At 34.4% G+C, this 20599-nt stretch overlaps 2 protein-coding genes and 1 long non-coding RNA gene across 3 annotated transcripts in view; 1 reads left to right on the top strand and 2 right to left on the bottom strand.

The window, feature by feature from the left end:
• The first annotated feature begins 298 nt into the window (after window positions 1–298).
• LOC134267445 (uncharacterized) lies at window positions 299–2625 on the top strand. Its single transcript, XM_062749654.1, has 2 exons — window positions 299–1550; window positions 1708–2625. The coding sequence occupies exons 1-2, from the start codon at window positions 864–866 to the stop codon at window positions 1717–1719; spliced, it is 699 nt and encodes a 232-aa protein (XP_062605638.1). The 5' UTR covers window positions 299–863; the 3' UTR covers window positions 1720–2625.
• A 797-nt stretch (window positions 2626–3422) lies between these two features.
• LOC134267447 (uncharacterized) overlaps window positions 3423–20599 on the bottom strand; it is a 58867-nt gene continuing 41690 nt past the window's right edge. Inside the window, exon 2 of the long non-coding RNA XR_009992159.1 lies at window positions 3423–4391. This is a non-coding gene — a long non-coding RNA (uncharacterized LOC134267447). The remainder of the gene's footprint in view (window positions 4392–20599) is intronic.
• Window positions 3530–11327, bottom strand: LOC134267446 (protein DGCR6-like). Its single transcript, XM_062749656.1, has 4 exons — window positions 11080–11327; window positions 9015–9175; window positions 6080–6186; window positions 3530–5082 (listed from the first exon to the last, which is right to left on the bottom strand). The coding sequence occupies exons 1-4, from the start codon at window positions 11268–11270 to the stop codon at window positions 4876–4878; spliced, it is 666 nt and encodes a 221-aa protein (XP_062605640.1). The 5' UTR covers window positions 11271–11327; the 3' UTR covers window positions 3530–4875.

The raw sequence follows: 20599 nt of genomic DNA, 5'->3' as shown, positions 1-20599 counted from the left end.
GCAAAATTCCTTGGCTTTGTCGGGATGCGCAGATTGCATAAAAAAATGTATGGTTGTGCATTGTCAGACTGAAATACAGCTCTAAATACTGCATAACTGGAGGACTTATATTCTCTTTCGTTTCGCTCAGACGAACATAAATTATTTAATATTCTCTTTACATATACAAAAAGAACTCAGACACAAATATAGAGGAGGCGACAATGATAGCCAAAATTTTATAAATTGATTTGTACAAGAATTAAACAGAGCTGTGCATGAATCATACTTTATCTTTTAATTTTTACAGAAAAAAAAAAGAAACTTAAAATGATCTGCGCTGCAAAAACGGAGACTGATTTCTATGACAAGTTAGAGAAGTGTTTACCAAAGAAACACATACTGAGAGGACTCATTTCACCGCAACGTTACTTTGAAATCGAATGTCCACAGAAAGGTTTGAATGGTGATCAGACAGAGATTATCGAAAATGTCAGGAAATGCATTGTGCAGACTGTACGAGGTCTTGCACATTGGAATGAAAATATACCTTTCATTTGGTTAAAGTTTGAGCAGTTTATCAGAGAAAACAGAAACAAGAGGATTCTTCGAAAAGGAGAAATACAAAACATACCAGAATTTTAATCTTTGAAAGAAAATGAGATTAACGATATGCTCAGATATTTTAAAGAGATAGGCCTAATAATTTACTTCATAGACGATGGTCTCAAAGAAAATATTATAGTAGACGTCCAGTGGTTTGTAGATGCATTCAAGAATATCATTACTGATCCATGTCATGCGCACTCAGTTTGCAAAAGTGTTCAGGAATGGGAGATATTCATGAAAACAGGAAGAATATCTGATTCAACACTTGTCAAGGTATGGGGGGGAAACTCATCGCATCTTCCCCTGAAAGATGTAATTATACCATACATGGAAAAACTTGGTATTTTGCTATAATGCGAGCGCAGGAATGTGTTGGAGAGAAAATCCCAATTATGATTGAAAATTTCTACTACAAACCTCGCCTTAATAAGACTGATTTCTCAAAAGAGCTCATGAAACAAAACATCAACAAAACACCCATTTTAGTATTTTCTTTCAAAACTTACATCCCGCATTTCTTTTTCTTCAGACTTGTAGCTTTGTGTTTCTCTGTGTGGGAACCATTAGGTGATGACCTACTTTGCAAAAATGTTGCTTTTTTCAAAGATAAAGGTGGTGACCGATATATTGCCATTGCAGTAAACAAAACGTCCATTCAGTTGCAAGTGTTTACTCCAGATGATAAAATCCAGCTAATAAGAGACAAAACGAAACAGATCAGATCAAACATTGAGGGGATGATGAATGACATAACATCCACATTCCACAACAAAGTCCTCTTTGAACTCGGATACACATGTAAGGAAATAAATATCACTGATGAAGATGAAGATTATTTCTTAAGTAAAACAGAAGTTGCACAACTGTCAACCAACAAAAGAATTTGCCCAAACACTCTGTCCCGCAAAAATCATGAGAAACACGATATCGTTCGTGATGATCTGCTGTATTATCGGTACACAGTAAGTAATTTACACAATAAAGTTAAAAAATTATTTCGAAATGTTAACAGAATGAATTAACTACTATTTGCAACTTACCAATTTCGTCTATAATTTACTTATTATTTCTGATATTATCTCAGATATCCTTCCCTTTGAATATTTTAAGTTTTTTTAGGATAATAATTGAAGAATCAGAGCAGACAGCGACCATTGTTTCAGTAAACACACAACAGATTTAGTGTCTCTAAAATTCAGAAAAGTGGATAATTCTGAACATTCTTTACAGCAACGTAGAATTCGTTCGTATTTATTATTGTCGAATAAAAGTATGTACATTTTCATTTCCTAGTGATTAAAAACTGGAAAATTGTAACAATGTCTAATATGACCCTTCGTTGACCTCCCCTTGGTGAAGACATAGGGTTGATATTGGAGTAATAACAAGAAAGTATATTTTTTACCTTTACATACATGTATATATATTTTTTACAGAACCTTTATTTGCAGTACTTCATGTGCATTTTAACTTGACCCTTTCTTCATCTCTTTTACAAATACTTTATTGCATATATAAGAAATTAATTATAGTTTTTAACAAAAGTTTGAAAAAATCATTTTTTTTAATATCGTTTAATTTTTTTTCAGCCTACTTATGTATCTGTTGATAAACGGTTTAATTGAAATTACGTATATATATGAAACAAAAGTACAATGTGCCTACGAACTGAAACTTGCTGTAAAATGATAATTTTTGGCAACAACATGATTTCTTGTTTATTAAAAGTTATATCTTATACTTTACATGTTATAACTAAAAAAAACAAGAGGCCCATGGGCCACATTGCTCACCTGAGCACTGTGGCTAGGAAAAAGTAGAAATTGGTTTATTATTTAATAATTTAAATCCAAAAGTAGTCCCAATACCAATCCTGGCTTTGCTATTCTTGATAAGATGATTTTTAAAGAATTTTCCTATACATGTATATGTCTATGAAAAACTTTGGTCGGCCATCGTGGCCCCGCCCTACTACGGGGGTCATGATTTGAACAAACTTAAATCTACACTACCTGAGGATGCTTTCATATAAATATGATCAATTAGGACTTTGTTATTCTTGAGAAGAAGATTTTTAAAGAAATTTCCTATATATTTCTTTGTAAAACTTTGGTCGACCATTGTGGCCCCGCCCTACCCCCGGGGGTCATGATTTGAACAAACTTGAATCTACACTACCCGAGAATGCTTCCATATAAATATGATCAATTAGGACTTTGTTATTCTTGAGAAGAAGATTTTTAAAGAAATTTCCTATATATTTCTATGTAAAACTTTGGTCGGCCATTGTGGCCCTGCCCTTCCCCCGGGGGTCATGATTTGAACAAACTTGAATCTACACTACCTGAGGATGTTTCTCCATAAGTTTCATCTTTCCTGGCTCAGTGGTTCTTGAGAAGAAGATTTTTAAAACATACCATCAAATTTTCATTAATTCCCAATTATCTCCTCTTGAATGAGGGCCTGGCCCTTCATTTGAACAAACATGAATCCCCTTCAATCAAGGATGCTTTGTGGCAAATTTGGTTGAAATTGGCCCAGAGGTTCTTGAGAAGAAGTCGAAAATGTGAAAAGTTTACAACGACGACAACAACAACGACGACGACAGACAACGGACAAATTGTGATCAGAAAAGCTCACTTGAGCCTTTGGCTCAGGTGAGCTAAAAAGTTAATAAATAAAGTGTTTCATTTTCGGGTGATAAATGAACAGGCTTGAAAATATATTGATTTTGCATAATATTATAGTGCATGCATGTAATCAAATGCTTTATATTCCAGAAAGAAATTGCAGTGACTCTTTTGTAGATACTTTTTGCATTAAAACAATCATACTGTACTATTTTGTCAGTCTTTATTTTATGAATAATTTAATTTTGATGACAATTTTTATGTAAAATGAATTTGTGTAGAAATAACACCAACATACATGTATATTAAAAAAAAACTTATTAGTTTGATGCTTGTGTCAACAATTATTACAATGTTTTGTGCACCTCATCTGGTAGAGGTAAACGCAATTTTTACAAAAGCATATTACATGTAGGTAACACTTAAATTTTATCTAATGAAAATTTCAAATTTACAGGGTATTAATCAATTGGTAAAATTCATTCATTTCAACCAAAATTTCTTACATTCTTTGCACTCAGCGTGATGGAAGAAGTACAACAGCAGAATCTGAAATTTCATTACATTATAAATTCATAATAGATTATGTTCATCTAACATATATATATATACATGTAAAATATGGACAGTGTACAATATTATGAAGAAAAATACTAGTATCTCCAGGGTTGTGGTTAACCATTTACATCCTACGAGCCATGTGGGCCCCTTACTTTTCAAAGTTTAGGGGCCCACAATGTGATTTACGGTCCCACATACCTCATCAACAAAATATTTGAAAATGCTGCTTGGCATACGTCTAGGTCAAGCAAGTGTTTGCATTGTATACAAATGTAATAGTTTGCACACGACACCAAAAGTCATGGTTAGCATAGTGTTTGCTAAGAAAAAAAAGAAGTGGATTATAAAAATACAAGCAAAGCACGGTCATGTTTCTGGGAACAAGACGCCCTCCATGTGGGCGATCAAATTTTGATTTCTTCATCGCCCACTTGAAATTTGGCGAGTGGGCGAGTGGTTAACCACAACCCTGGAATCTCAACTAATAAACCATATAATGTGTTTTTAATATTAAGGACACAAACATGCACTTTTTCTTCGATATCATATGTCTCTTGATGATTACTAGTAAGTTTTCAAATGCTCAAAATGCTGCTAACACATTATATTTCACTTCGGATATTTTTGTTTTGCTATTACTGAGAAATCCATAATTTTTCATGAGGAATTAATTTGTCTTGTTTTCGATGACATATTCGAATAGATTCGCAAAATTAAGCTTATCATGAAATGTAATGTAATTTTCTCATGAATGACATTTTTAGAAATCTTGTTACGAAAAAATCAATTCCTCCTGAAATCATTATTTACCCTTAAATACTAGTATTCTCAGGCCAGGACAATTTACCCTAACGAAAGTTTGATTTTACAGAAGAACAGTTTAAACAAGGTGCCTGTGTGCTATAACATGTACAATCATGCATGTTCATATGTTTAACAATTGTTTTTGTCCATTTTATTCCCATGTAAAAACATCCATTTTCTTAAGTCTTAGGGAGAACAACTTGAATAAATTCATCAATCTCTGTTTTTTTTTCTAAATCAACAGAAAGATTTCTTGACTTTAATCAAAACAACTACCACCTAATGCTCAGCTTCAAGGTGGCTGCATGTGTCCCATTCTGGTGATAAACTCTAGGAGATACATCTGTAGTCTGACGTCAATACTCTTGTTGGTGACATAGAACCCCGGAACTCCCGCCTTCTCCAACATGACCTGCTGATCCATCACCTTCTGATCTAGCTCCATGATTATCTTCATGTCCTTCTTCTTCACTTCTTCTTCACACCTCTTCTCCATCGTCTGAAAAAAGCAGAAGTAGATTCTTCTGAAGAATAAGATGCTTAAGTCAAAAATCTAAATTGACTATGATTTGAAATATACATCAGAAATCTATCAATCATTTGCAGATTGACTTCATTTATTTGTCAGTTGGAAAAGAAAATAAGATATTTTACTAGAAAAAAATATTAATGGTTATGTAACAACCAAGCTCTGTGAAGACTTAACTGTTTCAATCATCAAATTCCCTTACTTCTGCAACAATCTACCCTTGTGATTCGATATGGAAGAGCATACTCTAGGTATGAATAATTTCTAAAATAATGTAAGTAATTGACAAACAAGTTGATGTTGCAAGAATATCAAGAGTCTTGTTTAATGTCATTATTTAATAAGTTCTATGGCCAAAACAATGAGCTTGTCAGCAAATAAATCTCTCAGACGGCTACAGTGCCATCCACTGAGAGTAAAAAAATTTTGCATCTAAAAACTGCCCTGTATCTCAGTTGATTTCTATGTGTTCTTCAAACTGCAAGGTCAAAATACACATAACCATTTGTTCAAAACATATTCTTTTACTATTTCCACAATGAAACATTCTAATTTTATATAAGTTATGTCATTTTGGGTGGCAATATGTGTATGTCTTAGGACTTTTTGAAATTCAAGCTTTGCAGCAGTTGAAGTATACATGTAGGAATTAATAAATATTATTCCAGATAAGGGGCAAGTTGTTGTGCTCTATAAATATGATAGTTTTTTTCTATGACTGGTACTAGCCCTCTCATACATTTCATTCTTTTTAGACCAATGAACTAAAGATCTGCAGCTATATATAATTATATATAGAAAGCTAAATAAAATTTAATCTGTTTTGTAAGACTGGGATACATACAAAATGATCATGAAGACCGACCTTCTCAAGCAGTGTATAGTTATTTTTGTTGAATATGTATCAATACAGTGTATATTTCTTGAATGTCAATAACATTTCTGAATCCATTTGTATTCGACTTACCTCCTTCTCTCTCTCAATCTGAGCCTCCACTATGGGTAAATTGTGAGGCTTCATCTGACAGCTCTGTAGTAATTCTTTGTGTCTCTTTTGCAGCTCATGTCTCTGTGCTGTAAATGTAATTAAAACAAGAAATGTTTAAGAAATATATATTACCAATGTGGCAGTTTTAAAAGGATCAACTTTAAATTCCTTGGATTCCGACTAAAACCAACTGTACTCCTAAAAGGATGTCTTTGTTCCAAGTTGGTGTCTTTTATCTAAAGGAGGAGAGTAATTTGACTTTTGACCTTTGACTCTGTAACCCTTAAATCAATAGGAGTAATCTTTATAATGTACCAGCACAACAAGCTTGGTGTCTGTCAAACAAGAGGCACATGGGCCACATAGCTCACCTAGTAATTTTGGTCATGCTATTCTTTACCAGTTTTCCCCTCTGTAATATTAATTATACGGGTTCAATCAAGGGTGTATGGGAATTTACCCAGTGTTTTAGTCCATTCTTGAAGGCCGAAGTGCCAAAATGCCAGTATGGAAAATGCCGGTATGGAAAAATCCAATATCTTTTATTAGCAAATTATCAGTTTTTATTGATTTATAAATTGAATAATTTTCCACATTTTAAAACAGTTGTTTAACTGTTGAAATATGTCTGATATGCTGTTACACATCATAAAATGATTCTTTAATTTGTTGGAGACATGAATTAGAGTGAAAAATATAAAAATCCTGATTTTCTATTTAAAAGGTTAACAACTTTTAAATTAAGTGTATAATATGCAATCAAAGATTACGAAGCTCACCTCGACGAATGTTATCAGTTTAAGTAATGCAAATCTCACGTCATATTTTATTAATATTAAGTCTTCACCACAACAATATTCTTGCAAGTTGTGTTTAACCCCTTACATGGCATATACACATTTCTATGCGTGTAGCATGAAAAACATGTATCGTGTAAATAAATTTTCATAACTGTCAATACTACAGATATCAAGGACTTCAACTTGATTCGGATTGATCTGTTCCCAAAACTTTAACCTGATCTCTTGTATGGAAAATGTAGGTCAGATCCAGCATCCGAAGCAAGTCTGATAGTGTCCATCCTTAGATGCATCATCCATGCAAGTTTGGTTTAGCTCGGGCTTACAGTTTCTTGGGAATGAAAATGTAGGTCAGATCCAGCATCCAAAGCAATCTGGTAGTGTCCATCCCTAGATACATCATCCATGCAAGTTTGGTTTAGCTAGGGCTTATAGTTACTTGGGACTGTAAATGTATGTCAGATCCAGCATCCAAAGCAAGTCTGGTAGTGTTCATCCCTAGGTACATCATCAATGCAAGTTTTGTTCAGGTAGGGCTTATAGTTACTTGGGAATGAAAATGTAGGTCAGATCCAGCATCCGAAGCAAGTCTGGTAGTGTCCATCCCATGATGCATCATCCATGCAAGTTTGGTCCAAATAGGGTTTATAGTTCCTGTGGAATGGACCTGCTCCAAAAACTTTTACCTGGTCACTCATCTGGAAAATGTAGGTCAGATTCAGCATCCAAAGCAAGTTTTGTAGAGTCCTTTCCTAGATGCAACATCCATGCAAGTTTGGTCCAGGTAGGGCTTATACTTCCCTTGGAATAGACCTGCTCCAAAAACTTTAACCTGGTCACTCATCTGGAAAATGTAGGTCAGATCCAGCATCCAAAGCAAGTCTGATAGTGTACATCCCTAGATACATCATCCATGCAAGTTTGGTCCGGGTAGGGCTTATAATTCCTTGGGAATGGACCTGCTCCAAAAACTTATACCTGCTCTAAAAACTTTAACCTGGTCACTCATCTAGAAAATGTAGGTCAGATCCAGCATCCGAAGCAAGTCTGGTAGTGTACATTCCTAGATGCATCATCCATGCAAATTTGGTGCCAGTAGGGATTATAGTTCCTTGGGAATGGACCTGCTCCAAAAACTTTAACCTGGGACGCCGACGCTAACGCCGACGCCGGGGGTATAGCATAAGCTCATCTCGACTTCGTCAAGGAGACAAGGCGTAGAGTAAAAAATATAAAATTCCTGACTGTTTATTTAAAAGGTTAACAACTTTTGAATTAAGTGTCTTTTTGACTATACTGTCCTTTTAACTGTACAATGAGGTATTTACACAATGCATGACCAGGTCCATTAGCTCATTAGACTATTAAGGAGGCTGGAGGGTCAACAAATTAATCCCAAATTAACCACCAGATTTAACTAATTTTTTTAGATACGGTATCTTTAGCTGTGAACTATCATTTGACAAAGAAAAAATTCAAAGAATTTAGTTTTAAAATTTGATCAATTTCTATATCTTTATATGGAGCTCTCCTTTTAAAGGAGATTGAAATAGTCTAAAAATGGCTGCCACCCCCGAGCCTCGTTAATACACTTATCAAAAGTATGGTAAGTAATTGAATCATGCCTAGACAGTATGACAGTTTGCTGCCTAAAAATTTCAAAATTATTAAGACTTCAAGTATTGGAGTTACTGTATATACTCGCCTATAAGTCGGTCTTTTGGGAGTCAATCTCTGGTCCAAAACTCTGTGTCCGACTTATAGGTGAGCTATAAAAAGAATGGTATTATATGAGGTCAGTCCATCTGAAATACAAGTTTATTAAATACAACTGACTTATAGGCGGACCGACTTATAGGCGAGTATATACGGTACTTGTAAATGGGTATCCAATATCTGTGGTCATTGATGAGTTTAAGTACGTGTCTTACCTAAAAGTTTGTTTAGAATTAATGAATTTGACAACTGTGTTTATGTTTGACTCTCTGTGTGTATGTGTCTAATCTTTATGTAATGTAATTGACCTGGAGTTAGATACATGTATCATTGATGTATACATATGTCTAAACTTTGACTTTGTAATCATTGTTGAGTTTAGCTTACTATGCAAGTACCTTTGTGATCATTGACGAGTTTGACCCTCTGTGTATGCAGATGTCTCTCCTCTAACTGCTGGACTTCCTGTAAACTGCGGACGATTTCAAACACCGTACCATCCAGCAGGGAGCTAGCCAGGCCTGACAGAAGGTCATATGGGAGTCGCTGCTGATATTTACTGAAAGATAATCAATACATATAGCATAATATAAATACTATTACTTTAGTTTCGTTGTTTTTAACTGGATTTCTATTAGAATTAAGATAATCCAACACTGTCCAATATCAAATATGGTTGTCATCATTGCAGATCAAGATTAAATGCATTCAATAATTGAGTTGTAAGACCTAAAGCTTTTAAATTACATAAAATAATCAAAATAGTTAAATTATTAAATCAGAATATCCATGGTACAAAGTCTACACTAGATAGAATGTTCTATCGTTAAAATGATATTGTCCTACGGACCCGGTTTAACGATAGAATTCGTTCCGTGTATTCGTAATGTAGCAGAAAGAAACACAGCGATAACTCGCATAGTGCATTTACTACTGTCTAGGAACAATCTAGAGAGTTCCGAATGTAAACATGGCAGGTAATTTGAATCGAGAGAAAAACGTTGAGAAAATTAATTGGATTTTCGTCTTTATATGGATTATTTTTTGGTATAAAAGGCATAAGCAATCTCAAGAAGGTTTGTTTTGATTATTTTGGTAGTTATTCCCAGTGCAAATCATTTTATATTCTTCAAAATCGTTTCGGAGCGATTCTGCAATTTTTTGCAACATTGTGAGTATATGGGTGGTATTCTAACTGTGGTGAGGGCCTGTACCGAGACACAGTTAGATTATTCTAACTAAGTCTACACTTGCAACTCTTTTGTGTATTCCACCTCACAAGTGCTTTAAGAGGAACAACTTGTACCCTTTCTTTTTTCTTTGTCCAAAATTTTGTTTCTCAAAAAAAAAAAATAAATAAATAAATAAAAAAGATAAAGAGGATTTCCTATTCTTATCAATTTGGTGACGGTCCTACTAAACAGAGTACGCTAGTACGATAGAGTACTTTAGAGTATGCTAGTAATATTTTATAATTTAATGCAATTAAACTAATTTTTATATGTTTTTCTACATTAGTCTAACATATTGAATATATATTTTAAAAAAAAAATTGTAAATTTTCTGTATTTTAGGAGTTATTTCAATTTTTGATTTCAGGTTACGGTTCATCGTTTGATCCCGATATAATTTAAGTTAAACATGTTAAACTGTCTCATTGTGAATGTGAAAAATATTTACACATGCAATTAATTTAATATTTGATAAAATTTAATGTAATTCTTTAGTGAGAAAGTCTGAAACAATATAGTAATCAAGATTTGGGTATTAGCTATTGGAATACCGTAATCTTTAATGCGTTTAATTTTGGATGTTATTTCTTGTCAAAATATCGCTAAAAAACAAATATTTGAAACAAATATTGGAAAATAAGTTTAAAATAATGTTTAATCAAGTTGTACATACATAAATAAACAATTTAATTGCTTTAAATAACATAATTTTTCTAGCGTACTCTAAAGTACTCTAATGTACTCTAGCGTACTCTGTTTAGTAGTACCCATTTGGTGACCATTGAACATGTTGAAAAAGTTATATTGCAGGTTTAAAAAGACTGAAATTACAGTGAAAGAAAAATTAGATAATATATTGATAAATTCTGAAGTCTTCAGTTGGTAAGTAGCTAATCTATCCTCCTTTTTTTTGAGTATTTCCCACTGAGGTGCCGAGATTTTGAATCGTCTCTCAAAGTTTCCACTTTATTTCTTTTAAGTATTTCAGAGTACTCACTGTAAATTTTTTAGGTTAAATTTTAGTCTTCAATTAACACAATATGAGTGTGTCATAGAAAAATACCTTATTTACATGTATAAATAAAAATGTTGAAATACCCCTGGGTTAGAGAACATTGGGGGGGGGGGGGCAATCACCCGTGTGTTCACGTTTCCAAAAAAAGAAATGCATTGTAAATCCCTTATTTACAAATTATTGCCCTCTGTTATCACAGATATCATCTCTATGTACCCCGGTAACTCTCGGGCCATGTTTTGAAGCTCGCTCTGGTAAAAGTAGAGACGTTTTTGTTGACTTTCCTTCTTGGCTATTTCCTCTTTCCGCCCGGATATTTCCTCCCCTGTATTAGGGGGCTTCTGTGAGGAGTCAACTCGTCCTGCAGGGGAACTCTTAAACCGAGCACTTCCCGGTAAACTGTGCATTTCATCTATTTATTGTGGATCATCATTTTTCAGAACGAACACATCACCGGATATCAAATTGACAAAGTAATGGTAGAATAAATCAAGCTGGTCGAATAAATTCCGGATATTGGCAAGCGATAAACGTAGTCTTCCCGACTCCTGACTCAAAAGATCTAAAAAGTTTACGTACTCTTATCATGTTTTTGCTACAACCAGGTATGATCTAGGATCTGGAAATTTTTAAAGAGGCGGGGGATGAAAGTTTTGCATATACGTACATGAATGTAAAACGACGATTTTTAAAAATGACACAACACAGGGACTAAGTATTACCATTTTTGAAAGGGAGGGGGGATTTCAGAGAACAAATGGATTGCCTCAAATTTTCAATGACAAAAATAAGGAAAATAAATAAACCCCCCCCCCCCAAAAAAAAAATCGTTTACCGGGGAGCGGGTGCATTTTTTTCCGCCAAACTTCAGACATTTTTTTTAATTCTGACAACTGAACGGCCAATGGTGTCTCAAGTTCTTCTGTATTTGGAGATGTTAATTTTAGCAAACACTACTTTAACATTTCTAAAATAAGGGAAATTATATTTTTTAATTATATATCCTTTGTTTTAGTAGAAAGCTGTAAATCAAACTAAAGTTTTCAAAGAAATTAAATTGGACAAGAACCCCGTAATCTGGTCCTAGTATGTGCAATTGTTTGGGAAGCGAGTTTCAGCCTGGATAAATTAGTCCGTAGAGTACCAGTCCTTACTACATGTTCTACTGATGCAGGGTTGTCGGGTTCAATTCAAAATCGATCAAAACATTTTCTCCTTTTCTTTAAAACAATGTTGCTAGTGACTGTCCTTAGCATGCAGGTTCAGAGACGCGGCCGTAGTACTAGTGGGATTTGGGAAAGGTAGCTATTTTCCAAATGTAACATTGTTCTATAGAAAATGATGTGAATTCAAAGTCCAGTTGCAAACCCACTACCACCACCACCAATTTTGTGTTGTTGCATAATCAAAAGTGGTTAATATAGCATATATCAATATGCCCCCTCCCCATATAACTTGAAGTCCAAGGTTCATTACTCTATCCACATTGGCACGATCATACCCAAAACAGAACTTGGTCTAGATATTATGATTAATTTGGATACTCATGTACCTAAATTTTATTTCAATATGTGCAAACTCTGTGAAGAAAATGAACGGAAACTAATGGTGGACTGACAGACCGACCAACAGCAGAAAAATATATCCCCTCCCTTCTTCGAAGAGGGCATAAAAATTGATACTAGAAGTTTTAACACCCCCCCCCCCCCCCCCCCCCACACACACATTTTCAAAAAAGGATGCGCTACTTCACCGAGACGACAGAATAAGAACATGGGTTGCGTTTTCTAGGTCAAAGACAATTTAGGGGATGGGGTGGGTGGGTGTGGAAGGATTCAATTGTTTGTTGCCATTTAAATGATCGATATGCCTGGCATGGATAGCTTCGTTTCTAAAGCACTAGCCTAGTAGGGTCACTGCATGGAGCACCAGGTTAGATTCTGTTGTCCTTTTCCGTTATATTTTTAAACACAATGTCTATGACTATGATTCTTATACATATTGTAACATGATATATTCAGGATTTACCCATACTTGCATAGTTTTAGCAGAAGACCCAACAAGACAGTAATACATCCCATAGCAATATGTTTTTGACCTTTATTCAACATGTTCAAAGAGCTAACTGAACATAATTTATAAATACTGTATGGAGGCAAGAAAAATGACATGCATCAATTTATTTGTTTTCTAAATAAAAGTAAAAACCTTTAAAAAAAAATACTAAAAAGACCCTTCTCAGGGCATAAAAATTATCCTATCACTTTAACATCCATAGAATCCGACTCAGCGTTGTGTCCCACATCAGGATGGTACTTCTTCACATGAGCTTTAAGAGAAACATTGTGGTTGAAGGCTTTTGGACAATGCTTACATTTGTAAGGTTTTTCACCCGTATGTAAGCGTAGATGTTTCTGAAGTTGATCCTTTTCATTGAAAGACTTATCACAATAGGGGCACTTGCATTCCCTTGTCTGACTATGCATTCTTGCATGCCTCAATGTGTTTCGGGTAGGGAACCGTTTACCACATATTTCACAAACATAGCTTCTGTCGTCCCCAGTGTGAACTTTGCGATGACTTTCCAATGTTGATAAATGATTGAAATTTCTTCCACACTCCTCACAAGTGAATTTTCTTTTACTTCCATGAGCTGCAAATTTATGGTTTCTTAGATCTTGTTTTTCCGAAAATGGTTTTTGGCAAATGTTACAAGTGAATTCTTTCTTCAATTGTTCTAAATGCTCCTTTTGCATATGCTTTTTTGTTTCCCACATATCCTCAAACATCTTTCCACAATATTTACACTTGGACGGAGTACTATGGTATCTTTCAAAATGTAAATCCAACTTCACTACATAATTTCCACACAGATTGCATCTACTTTTCTTGCCTTTCTGTGTATTCTGCATTAAATCCTTCTCCTTGAACTTAACCCTAATCTTTTCATCATCTTTCAACTGTTCATCATCAAAGTCATTTGAGTTGTTATCTCCTGCACATTTCAAATTCTCTGAATCATTGGTATCTTTTCCAATTGTTGAAGATTCTCTAGATTGTTCATTGAAGTCTTTAATGTCTGCTCTTCGAGTCTCATTTTCCTTTTCTTGAGAACAACTACCAGGTGAACTGTCCTCATTTTCACTCTTTTCTAAAGTTCTTGCTTTGCACAAGGAAGAGGAGACAACAGGCTCTGTATCATTATCTAAAACTAATTTAAAACTTCTGAATGGACGGCACTTCTGACCTGGCATACTTGCCTTGAATTTCTTTGGCTGCTGTATGTTTTCTGCTGTTTTCTCACATGGGGATCTGGTTTGCAGCAATACACTATTTGGCTTATTGTCACATAATGTCTTGTCAGATGCTATTTCATTGTTGGAGTCACAGTTGGATGGTACTGATACTGTGGAAGTCTGGGATAAAACTGGTACTGAATTCATCTGAACTTTGCAAGCAGGAGTACAACTTGTGCTCTGAGCTGACTGAGAAATATTTGCTTGGTTGACTGATCCAGAATTGATTGAAGCTGATGCTGTGTAATTCTGTGATAATACTGACAGTGAATTCTGATGAATTTGGAAAGCAGGATTACTGCTGAGACAGAGTATGCCCTCATTCTGAGAAATGTTTATCTGATTGACAGAATTGGTTGAAGTTGATGCAGTGGGAGTTTGAGATAATACTGACACTGAATTCATCTGAACTTGGAAAGCAGGACTACAGGTTTTACCCTTAATCTGAGAATGGTTCGCCTCATTAATAGATCCAGAATTGTTTAAAACTTGTGCTGCAGAAGCTTGAGATGCTGCAGAGAGTGAATTCTGATTCACTTGGAAAGCAGAATTACAGGTGGTGCCATTTGCCTGAGATATGTTTGCTTGATTGATCGATTGAGAATTGGATGCACTTGGATCTGTGGATGTCTGTGGTAAAACTGATAGTTGTTGGCAAGTAGGACCATTTGTGACAGCCCCTGTCTGTCCAGTGTTTGTCAGTAACATTGGCTCCTGTTTTGTCTGAATTATGTTGTTATTTAAACCATTTACAGTTTGTATCACTTGTTGTCCTTGTAAAAATGGTGTTTGCATAAAAAATGTTCCTTGATTGCTTTGGACTGGGTTCAGAGAACCAGTGTTAGCTAGTACAGGTTGTACAGCAATTTGAGGTATAAAGTTATACACAACTGGATAAGGCGTTCCGACAATCTGAACAGGGTTTCCATTGTTAAAGTAAACACTCTGCTGTTGGTTGCTGGGGTTAGCATAATTAGCATTCATCAGGAACATTGATGGAGCCTGGGCAGGCATTTGGATTCCTGTTGAAAAATTTATCCTGATGTGAAAGTCAGACGAAGGAGTTGATTTAATTCTTTAATCCGCAGGAAGTGCTGCACTATTCAACCCCTGAAATAATAAAATTAAACATTTTTTGATATTAAATTGATAAGCCGATGTAGCTTTTTGCACTTTTTTGCAAATATATATGTTCATATAAATATATAAAGGCATTGAAAATTGGGGTTTACCTTTTCTTAGTTGGTTTAGTCCCTCCCCCTACACTTTCAATCAGTCCCCCTCTTTAAATTTGATTCCGATACCTATGAAAAAGACGGGAATTTATGTAAATAAATGCATTTTTCTGATTTCTAAATTATCAATTGATAAAGGACATGTGAATTTCCTGAATAATGATCTGTGTGCATACCTGTGTTATCTGACCAATGAGTGCAAACCTGTGTTATCTGACAAATGTAAAAGCACAATATATAAGGAAGGTCAGAGTTCACATTCCTTGTACATCGTATTGGAAGTTTAATTGTGACGTCATTGAAATTTAGCAAGCCATAAAAATTAATTAACGGCATGATCATGCGTAAATAATAACTTGAATTTATTCATTTTATCGATTATTCATAAAATCTTGTAAAATTGCAATACTTGATAGCGATACAGTTGAGTAATAGAAGAAAGCCTTTCGTCAAATATGACGTTATCAGTCTTGACATGACGCAGCACAGTGATCCAGAGGACCAGATTCACTGGTTTAATAATTAGGCCTACAAGAATTCTAAAGTAAATATTATACCATTGCTAATTTTTTAACCTAATCATTAAAACTAAAAGAAAATAATTTATTAAATACAATGTAGAATATAGAATATAGAATATGAATTTATCTTGTAGCATTGAAGCTGCACAGGGATACGGAATGTAGAGAATATCGCTAAAACGATGAGCGTATTAATAATTTACATCAAAAGTGCAAGGGCATAGACTATTTTGTTTGAGATGAAATTTGGAATATTTATTGCTCATATAGTGTATATTTTGAAAAGTGCTGGGAGCTGATCCTGGTTTGCATAACAGTAATTTTATTTATAACAGAATTTAAGCGAAGTTGAAATTTTTAGCTATTATAAGAATTTTCGGCAAAATTATAAGTACTTAACAAACAGCACTGACTAGCTCCCAGCACTTTTTGGGTAGAGGATATAAACCTTATTTAATGTGTATCAATTTTTTTCTTGAAAAACAAGCGTATGCCCTTGCACTATCTCCATTTCCTACATTCAGCTTAACAATTCTATTTTTATACAAGTCACGTGACAAACAGCTGATACGTGCGATATGACTGGTAATAACTATGGCCCAGTCCTATCCATTATTGATAGCTATAAATCACATTTTCTACAAGTATTCAGTTGCTTTAAATTTTTTTTAAAAGAAGTAATACATATTAAAACGGTGCAAAGCTCACATTTTCCATATTGGTCCTTAACATAACTGTGTATTAATTTTCAAATTAGTGAAAATTTTTATTTGAACATTTAACATGTTAAAAACATATATCACGTAAATCTATGCTAAGTCATGTGTTTATTTTTTTTAGCTCAAATACACAATATATGTGGCTCACATGATTAGGGAGGGAGGTTCAAGATAATTTTAGAACGTTTCCTTCTCAAACTAATTCTCTTCACACCTGTGTAGGCACTAAATTGTATGAATTATCATTGGTAATTTCAGTTAAGTGTAAAGTTTTGCAGTTCTTCACAACCTACATGTATGATGATAGCTGCACTCAAGGTAAATAGTACATGCCTCCTAACTGCAAGCTTTACGACTGGAACTTTCTTCTAACACCTGATTTGTTGCTTGTGCAAAAGACTATTTCTGTGTCAATGTTAATTGTTAATAATATCAAGGTGTGAATTGTTTACGCTGGATGCTTCTGTCGAAAAAGAGTGTTACCTTATACAAAACTTCACACTTAACTGAAATAACTAATGAAAATATTATCGTGTCCTAATTAAGGAAATCAGAAAATCGCAAGGGATCGAGAGCTGGACACTATACCTTATTAAAATACTCTCACCTAGATTATGTAAATGAGATGATGTATGTAGTGCATAAAGGGTAACCTTTGAGACAGTCTGATCAAAAAAATGGGCAGTGATGCGTTATTGCAGCTAGAATCATAATAATAAATATCTGTATATGTGCTGTATTTGTAGCTTTGAAATGAAGTACACGTGTATTTTCTTATTGTTTACGTGTAATTGATATGTTTTATTAATAATATGTTAATATAAATATTATGTTTCATCGTAATGTAATTGATACAATACTTATACAATGTACTATATACCATTTGTGTACTTTTGGTAAATCTTTACAATCAATATTATTTAAATCTAACTTGTAGAAGTTCATGATGGAATAATACAAGTTTTAAAAAAATCTCGTAGTTGACTTTTACAGTCTTTTCTGCACTCCAAGACCACTAAGTAAAAGAAAAACATACAGGTCTCTCAGGAAACCCGGTATCTACTCCATTGTTTTTGTCCTATGTTGACATGAGGATAACTTTTATTATCATCTCTTATTAGTTTAATGGTGTAAGGTCATTTAACCTCTATTTTATCTATGAATTGATCAAATGAAAAAAGTTGATGTTAATGAATAGAAATAAATTTTATCATCAATACTTAACAGTTGAAAAGGCAAAAATATGACCCCTTTGTAACCAGTGATGGAATCAGTTGTATAGAAGGAGAAAGCATTCCCTTAGGACCGATCATGTCCTCCATGAACCCTCTGTATTGATCAGGTGAACGAAATCCATTATTACTCAAAATACACTAACAAGAGTGTGAAAAGATATATAACATCAACTTTAATGTGAGCAATGTTCATGTACATTGATTGAAGAAGTGATTTTATAATGAAACATGTTTTCATGCAGCAAATCAAAAGGGAAACTAGCTTAACACAATAAAATGATAATAAAGGAAACTTGGTACTATATTTAAGGAATAAATGTCTAATTTTTCGATTTCATGATGTGATCAATCGATTGGGACGTTTATGCATAAAATTATCACGCAAGCCAATCAATTGATTATCGTCATAAAATAAAAAAAACCCTGACAGTTATTCCTTATAATTACATGCTTTGATTCCGCCAATCAACATGCCCAAAGCCCTGCTTCTGTCTAGCTGTCTGTCTCGCCCTGAAAGTGTTTCTTTGATTCGCGCTAATATATTGATGGGGAAATAAAGTACATTTACAATTTGTAATTTTGACTCGGACAAAGACATTGGAAATGTAAATATCAAGAAATGGAACCAAGGTTAAAGTTTTTAAAAAGTTGATCAAACCCCAAGGTCAAAGGGGTCAAAGTTCTTGATATCCGATGAAAGGTCTTGTCAAAAGAATTTAATATATGAAGTATGAAAGCCGTAGCTATATCCCAGTGAAAGTCATAGCCAAGGTTCGTTTTTTTTTTTAAAATAAGTAGATCAAACGTCAAGGTCAAAGTTCTTGGAATCCAATGAAAGGTCTTCTCACAAAGTATGAAAGCCCTAGCTAGCCCTTTCCTTTATGGCCAAGTGTAAAGTTTTTGCTAAGTATGGAAATGTCCAAGGTCAAGGTCAAAAGGTCTAAGTTGTTGTATCCAAATAAAAGTTCTTGCCACAAAGAGTACTTATGTGAAATAGATTAAAGCAAAACTAATGAAAGTCCTAGTATCTACCGTTCAAAAGTTATGACCAAAGTAAAAGTTTGAAATGTATGTGGGAAAGTGGGTCAAACTCCAAGGTCAATGTCAGATGGTCAAATTTGGTGGCCATGTCACAAGGAATACATATGTGAAATATGAAAGTCATAGCTGCACTAAATCACAAGTTATGGGCAAAGTGAAGGTTTTTAAGGTTTTGCGGACAAACAGAGAGACAGACGGACGGACACGACAAAAACTATATACCCCCGAATCTTCGATAAAGGGGGCATAATAATCAAGTTGGAAGACATTTTTAAAGTTAGAATAACGAACTTTGATTGGGGAATTAAGTTATGTTTATGCTTATGTTTTTTATGAGATCATTCCACCTTTCTGTGGAAAGACCTATTTGTTTTCTGTTTCTTATTATTCCGATTCTTCTTATTTTTCTTCCTCTGATTTTTTGTTTCGACATTTATTGAAATGACTTTTTGTTTATCATAAAGGTAATTAAAAGTTAGGAAAAAATTTGATGCGTATGAACTATGACCCCTTTTAAATTATTGCCCCTTTGCTGAAAGAAATGCTTGTTATCGCTACTCTTCCAAAACCGTTAAATGTAATGAAACCTTCACTAATGACATCGACTAATTAAGAGGACTCTGGAATCTATTCATTGTGAAAGTCATAGAGACATGGGACCAACTGCAGAGGATTCATTGTCCTTTGACCTTTAAACTTATAAAAAGGTCAAAGGTAAAGGTAATTCCAAAAAGGAGAAATTCAGCTCTTCATATTTTCTGACTTTCATAATATACAAACTGTCTTAGCAACATTTACCGGTATATGTTATCTTTAAACTACTTAAAAGATTTAATTCGTGTCCCTTAAGATTGTCCCTTTTAAAAGATAACACTCTAGGTGCGAAAAAATCTTTTTATTGTTACTACTTTGAAACCGTAAACCGCAGAGACATGAAACCTTCACTGATGTCTTTGACTGATTGAGGGGACTCTGAAACCTATCATTGCGAAAGTATTCCAGGCGCGTAGCATCGTTTTTGGAAGTGGGGGGGCCATCCTGAGAAATTTTTTTTTTTACTTACCTGAAAAAGTTGACAAGCAAAAAAAAAAAAAAAAAAGGAAAATTTAAAAGTTGTCCGAAGTCGAAAATCCTATTTCGTGGGGGGGGGGGGGGGGGGGGGGGGGTAGTAGCTTACTTTTTTCTAGACCAACTATCTTTCAATTCAAGCTTTTTAGGGTAAATTTTCTTTATAACACTACCCTTTGCTGAAAAGTGGGGGGGCCAACCTTCCTTTCAGTTAACATTTTCTATAGTAAAGGTAATGTCGGGAGAAAAAGTGGGGGGGCCTGGCCCCCCCTGGCCCCCCCTGATACTACGCCCCTGTATTCGGTGATCCCTCAATGAGTTATTGCCCCTGAATATTTTGGAATTTTACAAATAATTAAATATTTTCAGAATTAGAAGTCGCAGAGACATGGGACAAACTGCATAAAAATCAGTGACCTTTGACATTAAATTTCATGTAAAAGTCAAAGGTCAAGGTCATTCCATAAATGAGAAATTAAACTTTTTTATATCTCTTGTCTTTCAACATATACTTAATGTCTTGCCATCATTATTATGTACTTAGTGAGTTACATGTGTACTTATACAGGAAACACTGTCTTTTCATAGTGAGGTACATGTGTGTTTATATTAGAAACATTG

The sequence above is a fragment of the Saccostrea cucullata genome, unplaced genomic scaffold (genome assembly GCF_032062105.1).
Source record: "Saccostrea cucullata isolate Sc308-1 unplaced genomic scaffold, CSIRO_AGI_Scuc_v1 ctg1914, whole genome shotgun sequence".
NCBI classification, from domain to species: domain Eukaryota; kingdom Metazoa; phylum Mollusca; class Bivalvia; order Ostreida; family Ostreidae; genus Saccostrea; species Saccostrea cuccullata.
This window is presented reverse-complemented; position numbering and strand designations above follow the sequence as displayed.

What these genes read in the sequence shown, in the direction of transcription:
- LOC134267445 (XM_062749654.1), top strand. Translation starts at nt 864, where the DNA reads ATGGGGGGGAAACTCATCGCATCTTCCCCTGAAAGATGTAATTATACC.
- LOC134267446 (XM_062749656.1), bottom strand. Translation starts at nt 11,270, where the DNA reads ATGCACAGTTTACCGGGAAGTGCTCGGTTTAAGAGTTCCCCTGCAGGA. An exon ending in ATGGCCCGAGAGTTACCGGG is followed by an intron (nt 9,176 to 11,079) that starts GTACATAGAGAT and finishes ATTATCTTTCAG; the next exon opens with TAAATATCAGCAGCGACTCC. An exon ending in ACTCGTCAATGATCACAAAG is followed by an intron (nt 6,187 to 9,014) that starts GTACTTGCATAG and finishes TTACATTTACAG; the next exon opens with CACAGAGACATGAGCTGCAA.